We start from the raw sequence: 7,253 nt of genomic DNA, 5'->3' as shown, positions 1-7,253 counted from the left end.
TAGTTGTGCTCTATGGTGTAGATAGTTAGCTTCGTATTTTACTCAGGTGTGTGCATTTCTGGATGGGAATGTGTGCATACTCCTTAGTTTTATGTGAATCTTGTTTTTTTTGAGTATTGTGGTTCCTTCATATACTCGTTTCTGTTCTTTGTGGATTTAGTTGTATTATTATTTAGCATATTAAATCCATTTATAATTATCAAATAAAAGTTAAATGGGATTGATAAATTTAATTAAAGTATTGGTTAGTGGGAATATTGGAATATAAAGTAATTTATCAGATGTGTCCACGCATGTGAACAAACGGAGCATTGCTATTTTTCTATATGTGTACTATGTTGGTCAATGTGTCCTAGGTTTCTTTCGGATTGTGCTTTATAGTGTAGCTAGTTAGCTTCTTATTTTACTCAGGTGTGTGCACTTCTGGGTGCCAATTTGTGCATAGTGCTTAGTGTTGTGTGAGTTATATTTTTATGATATTGTGGTTCCTTCATATGCTCGTATGTTCTTTGTGGATTTAGTTCTTTTTTTTTTTGGGAATTGTGGTTGGTTCATATGCTTATGCGTGTTGGCTTGTTTCTGTAGCTAAAAAAATCCAAGCGCACCCATTCAGATGCTAGTCCTTCTGGAATATCTGAGGATGATAGTGACTTTGTGTCGTCGCCTCGGGTGTTCCTTTCCAGGGTTCAGCAAGAGCCACCACAGGAGAATGCCCCCGATTATGAACTCACTGTTGAGGAGGATTCTCTATATCATACAATGAAGATGAGGGCACAGTCTGTGATATTGATTAACACCTTAAAGGATTTGAGCTTTCAACAGAAGTCTGACATTCCGGAGCTAGCTTGTAGTTGGTTAGGTACTCAATTTTTTATATGTGGGAATGCACCCACGTACTCACACTAGGTTCCAAGAGATCTATTTATGCACAATTGGTTGTCGGTTTATTAGTTAAAAATTTATGTTATTAAAATCTCTATGTCCATTATGTGGCGGGTGTCTTGTGTGTATGATCGGATGCACACATTTATATTACCATATGCGCAAGCCGACACAACTTGATAAATTTCAATAATGGATAATAACTCAATAAATTTCATGGGAATGGCTAGTTGCGTATTAACTTATACTGTTAGTAAATGAATACGTGTGTGCACAGTGATGGTAACCTGCGTGCACGCACACCACTATAACATTCATAGAAGTGCCTACTTCACTATTAGCTTGTAGGCTTAGTATGTAAATTTACGCGTTCCCATTAGTGTTAAACTGTGTGCATGCACAACTTAAAACATTCCACAAATAATGGCTTCTTCACTATTAGTCTGTAGGCTTAGTAAATAAATTTCATGCGTGCACATTGGCGTTAAAATGTGTGCATGCTCAACTAAATAAATTTCAACCATGGATAATAATTAAATAAATTTTACATAAGTGACTATTAGCTTGTAGGCTTAGTTAATAAACACATGTGTGCACAGTTGCGTTAAACTGTGGGCATGAACAACAAAACAAATTTTAATCATGGATAAAAATTAAATAAATTTCACAAAAGAGACTAGTTCAATATTATCTTATACGCTTAGTTTTTAAATACGTGAGAGCACATTACCTTTAAATAGTGTGCGTGCACAACTAAATAAATTTCAATAACCATGGGTAAAAACTAAATAAATTTCACAGAAGTGAGTAGTTCATTATTAGCTTATAGGCTTAGTAATTACAAGAGTGTGTGCACAATGGAGTTAAACAGTGTGCATAGCTCAACTAAATAAATACCAACCATGGGTAAAATTGAAAAGAGACTAGTTCAATATTATCTTATACGTTTAGTTTTTAAATATGTGAGTGCATATTGGCGTTAAATAGTGTGCGTGCACAACTAAATAAATTTCAACCATGTGTAAAAATTAAATATATTTCACAAAAGTGAGTAGTTCACTATTAGCTTATAGCCTTAGTAATAAAAAACGCGTGTGCACAATGGTGTTAAACAGTGTGCCACTACTGGAAATTATGAAATTTCCGACCACCTGAAAGTGATCTTAAATCAAGTCGAAAGCCTTGTTTCGACCACTTTTGGTATCTGGAAAAATCTTTGTTGCTATTTCCGACCACTTTTTGCTTTCGATTTGATTTAAGATCACTTTCAAGTGGTCGGAAATTTCATAATTTCCAGTAGTGTGCATAGCTCAACTAAATAAATACCAACCATGGGTAAAATTCAAAAGTTTGACGAGTATTTAATTCAACTTCAAATGAATTTAGTATTCGTATTGTTTTAAACCGGCAATGGTTGCGTATGCCCGGTAGAAGTCTAGTCCGTCTTCTATTGCATATTGTTGCCCAAGGTACGATGTGCATTCGCTTTTGCAAGTATGTAACCACTGTTTCGTTCCATTTGGTAATATGACCATGTTGCAATCCGTTGCTCTTGCTCCGCTATGCTCTTCGCCTATAAACCAAAAGTGTTATTGCGTTAATATTAGTTGCATTATTCGGCACTGACAACACTGTTAGAATTTCATACAATATAAGAAACGAAACTATAAATGCGCACTTGTTCAACCAGTTTTGCACATTACGCATCTAGGTTCCGGTGTGTGCATACACAACTAATTAATAAAGCGTGCACTCGTGTAAAAAAATTAGTCCACCCCCTTCCCCCATATCGTAGTCACTCCATAATTGCTAGTTCTGCAGATTTGTATTCATAATATTCAAAACTGGTTGCATACGAGACTATTAATGTGTGCACTCGGGGAAAAAAATGTTACAACCCCTACCCCCACATCGTAGTTACTCCATAATTAATATTTTTTGCAATTTTGTATTCACAACATTCAAAAACATCCACTACGAGTACAATTTCAATCAAGTTTTCACTACTTCTGATTCCAAAAAATTTATACCACGCATCGCATGGTGTTTTTCTCCACTAAAACGACATAAAATAATAGCGGTTAAGTATACGGTGTAATTACCTGGGTTTACATCATCTATGGCGTCTAAGTTGGCATCATAATTTCTGAGGTTTGCATCATCCATGGAGGCCGATCTCGCATCCATGGTTGCACATCGGAGCAATTGCCTTTTCTCGTGAAAGCAGTTTCGTAGCCGATGGTGTCTTCAAATCCTTGGAGTATTAAAATTCCTTAATTATAGCATATTAGACAAATAGAATTCATTCCTTATTTACGTTATGAGTGCATTCACAGTATTGCCCTTGGTTTCAGTAATTAACAATCCGTGTGTCACAAGTAAGACTCCATCTAATTCATTCATCTTATCACATCCCATGACTAGATTTTGTCCACATTTATATTTTAAGGGATTTGCATGTGAATGCAACCCTATATATATATAATATAAATAAAAATTATATTAGATATATTTTTTAGGGAAAATCGCACTTTTGGTCCCTCAATAGTTCCTAGATATGCAATGTAGTCTTTCATTATCAATTTTGTAAAATTAGTCCCTCAAATATTTAAACCGTAGTCATTAATCCTCCTGTCAAATTTCTCTCAAACTAGGGTTAATACTATGGGCAGTTTGGTAATTTCACAACCCACTAAATTTTATCCCCAAATTCCTTCTTCCTCCCGCGTTTGCTTTTCAGATTTGTCTCACACCGGAATCCATGGTGACGGCAGCACCGCTGTGGTCGAGGTCGACCAGCGGCGGTTCGGATGTGCAGATGGCAAAAATATTAAATGAATACACTTCTTCCAAAGAAAAGAAATAAAAAAAAAAACAATATGTAAAAAGATAGAGAACCAGATCAGAGTTAATTCCCGCCGAATGAAGACTGTTGTCGCTGCCGACGAATGGATTCCGCCGCAGACCAGAATCGTTGCCGCAGACTGGAATTGCGATGTTAAAAATTAATTTGCTTCACCACTAGACTTTGTCGCCGAAGGCTAGAACCCAGACACGCACAATTATAGAACAATTTCTCATTGTAGCCAAAGTAGAAAGAGAATGCATGAAACACTTTTCAAAGAATCCACTCTGGATTTCAATTAGAGGTAAAGAATCTATTTGCTGCACATTCAATTCTATTAAAATTTAAGGAAATTCATAATTCAAAAGCAGCTTAGTAAAACTTCACAAGAGAACCAGGAATCCGCAACAGCTTAGCAAAACATTTGGGCCATTTCGTTCCAATTTTGTCAGATGTCCCTGATTATCAGGAGAGAAAAGGAAGATCTTGAGCAACAGAAAAAATTCGAAGAAGGCCTCCATCTATTAACCTTACTTACAATGCGTGGAAGTCGTCGTCGCCGACAACTTAGACGAAGCAAACAGAATGCTCCTCCAAGTCTCAGAGCTCTCAACCCCATACGGAACTTCCGTACAGCGAGTCGCCGCGTACTTCTCGGAATCCATGTCCGCCCACCTCGTAAACTCATGCTTAGGAATCTACACGTCGGCGCTGCTCAACGCCCTCCCTCACAGCCTAAACCAGAAAATGGCCTCCGCCTTCCAGGTCTTCAACATCACCGGCTCCTCTTCGCAGCAATAGGATCAAGGATTTGGGGGTAAACAAATTTAATCCCAGATGAAAGCTAGGGCAGAAATGAATTAGGGGTAAATGGCGTGGTTGGAGAATGGGGTAACTAAGGACATTGTGAAATTATCAAACTATCCATGGTATTAACCCTGGTTTGAGAGAAATTTGACCGAAGGGTCAAATTGACTACGGTTTAAATATTTGAGGGACTAATTTTACAAAATTGACAATGAGAGACTACATTGCAAATCTAGGAACAATTGAGGGACCAAAAGTGCGATTCTCCCTATTTTTTATCTTAATTAATGAGTACGTATTTGAGAATTGGGAGAATTTGATCCGATCCCAATCACGGATAAAGGAAAAAAATTTACAATTCTACAATAAAACAACTCAACAGTACAGATGTGAAGATAAACATGGGGTAAAGAGAGCATATAGTGGAGTTTTTTTCATAATCGTCAGCCGGAAGCTTTCAGTCATGTCGATAGGCTCATTTGAAATCCTTTTCAAATTAAAGCTATGAATAAGACTAGCCAAGGTCAACTCCACAATTTGTAGTGCTAAAGAAATCCCTGGACACATTCTTCTACCGCTGCCAAATGGAATTAACTCAAAATGATTACCCCGAACATCAATCTCTTTGTGTTCATTTAAGAATCTTTCTGGTCGAAACACGTTGGGATCTGACCAAAAATTCGAATCTCGATGAATCTTAGCAACATTCACCAATAAGCGTGTACCTTTTAGAATGGTGTAGCCATTGACCATGCAATCATCTATAGATTCATGTGGCACTAAAAGAGGACCAGCAGGATATAAACGTAAGGTTTCTTTCACAACTGCTTGAAGATAAGTGAAGTTGCTGAGGTCGGATGGGTTGACATGCCTCTCCATTCCAACATGATTATCTAGCTCCGCTCTGATCTTCTCCAACACACTATAATTGTTCAATACTAAAGAGAGTGCCCATGTTAAGGTTATCGTAGTCGTATCCATCGCAGCTAATAATACACTCTGTCATAAAAAATACCATGAATGCCAAATACAACTTAGATAAATATTTGGTTACTATAGATCAGAGAACAAAATAGTCACATGCAATGCATACCGTGCAAGTGGCTTTGACAATTGTGTCAGCGTCAAAATCTTTAGGAATATTTTTATCATCCCCATCAGCGCCATGAAAACTGGAGAGCAATCCATCCATGAAGTCTTCTTCCTCATCTTCTTCAGATTTTGTATTTCTTTTCCTTTTATGTTCTTGTAGCCAACATTCCATTATGGTGTCCATCTCTTTGGCAGTCTCCTTCATGGCCTTCTCATGTCCTCCTATGTCCAACCATCTTAGCCATGGCACAAAATCACCAAGAGCAGACGCCCCTAGCAAATCATAGAATCTCTTCACCGTCACCACGGTCCATCTCCTTTCTTCCTCGGGCCGCTGCCCGAAAAGCATCTGCATCATGATGTCCATGATTAGTTTCCCAAACCACTCCTTCATGTCCAGCTTTACATCCTCGGATTCATTCTTGTCCCTCAGCCAGGTTCGATGGATGTCTTGGGTAAATGATCTTATTCCGGATTCCAAAACCCGCCCGAGCACCTCCAAACGGCGGTTGGACAGCAGCTCGAGCATGACAATCTTGCGGACATAGCGCCAGTACTGACCGTACGGAACCAGCCCAAACATGGCGTGGTTGTATCCCATGATCTCCGAAGCTATGGCCTTGGGCCGCCCAGCCAGCGCTCTGTCGTTGGTGGTAAAGCATTGTTTGGCGATTCGCGAGTCGCTCACCACCACGAATTGATGCACGCCGAGCCTTAATCGGAATATAGGCCCGTATTTGTCCGCCATGTCGGCCAAGATTTTATAGGTCGGTTGAGGTGCCGCGAGTTGGTGGAGATGACCGATTATTGGCCATGCACCGCCGGCTTGGGGTGGTTCTTGGTTGGACCCTCTGTCAAATAAGAGGTTGTAGATAAAGGGGAGTAGTAGAGAAATGGTAGCTAAAGCTGCTACAATGGCTGGCATAGTGAAATCCATGGTTGGAATTGAAGTTTGATTTTGTCATTGCCTAATTTATAGATTATTGCATACAAATATATTATATGTAAAGGAAAATAAGAAACTTCGAAGATGTCAGTGTGCTCATGTTCTTAAGTCCTCCAGCTTTTGACCTCCATTTTTAATGCCACCAGGCACGCACCCTGCTTCCTGGAATGTGAACATCACGTTGGCTAAAAATCTTGCCAGGGATTTTAACCCAAAAAAAAAAAACAAAAAAGAAAAAAAAATCTCTCTTTCAAAGAGAATATTAACAGAGTTAATTCTACCAGAGTTCCATTGTTTTTAGTGTTATTGCGAATTTAGTTCCAGATTATCGTTTTTGCCCTTTAACATCCCATACTATTATTTTTTGAAAACTTTTAGTCCATGACTTTTTTTATTTTTAGTAAAAGCATTTTTGTCTCTTCATATTTTCCTTTTGTTATTTTTCCGGTTTCAACCGGTTTAATTAGTAGACTTTACTAAAAAAAATCAGTTGAAAAATATGGTTACTAAAAATGAGAAGTTACCTAAAGTTTTAAACCAATTAAACCTGTTGAAATCGGAAAAATAACAAAAGAAAAATATGAAAAGAGAAAAATGTCCTTACTAAAAATAAGAAAAGTCATATGAGAATGATTAAAAGTGTCCAAAAAATAATAGTCTAAGGTGTTAAATGACAAAGTT

At 37.9% G+C, this 7,253-nt stretch overlaps 1 protein-coding gene across 1 annotated transcript; it reads right to left on the bottom strand.

The window, feature by feature from the left end:
• Window positions 1-4,872: 4,872 nt before the first annotated feature.
• Window positions 4,873-6,597, bottom strand: LOC109152159 (cytochrome P450 CYP82D47-like). The gene is made up of 2 exons (XM_019299728.1): window positions 5,628-6,597; window positions 4,873-5,533 (listed from the first exon to the last, which is right to left on the bottom strand). The coding sequence occupies exons 1-2, from the start codon at window positions 6,561-6,563 to the stop codon at window positions 4,910-4,912; spliced, it is 1,560 nt and encodes a 519-aa protein (XP_019155273.1). The 5' UTR covers window positions 6,564-6,597; the 3' UTR covers window positions 4,873-4,909.
• Between the last annotated feature and the right edge of the window lie 656 nt (window positions 6,598-7,253).

This window comes from Ipomoea nil, unplaced genomic scaffold (genome assembly GCF_001879475.1).
Source record: "Ipomoea nil cultivar Tokyo-kokei standard unplaced genomic scaffold, Asagao_1.1 scaffold2387, whole genome shotgun sequence".
Classification (NCBI taxonomy): domain Eukaryota; kingdom Viridiplantae; phylum Streptophyta; class Magnoliopsida; order Solanales; family Convolvulaceae; genus Ipomoea; species Ipomoea nil.
This window is presented reverse-complemented; position numbering and strand designations above follow the sequence as displayed.

Excerpts from the sequence above, each read along its gene's own strand:
- LOC109152159 (XM_019299728.1), bottom strand. The coding sequence starts at position 6,563 with ATGGATTTCACTATGCCAGCCATTGTAGCAGCTTTAGCTACCATTTCT. Across the intron at positions 5,534-5,627 it reads TTGTCAAAGCCACTTGCACG|AGTGTATTATTAGCTGCGAT; the intron begins GTATGCATTGCA and ends TTTTTATGACAG.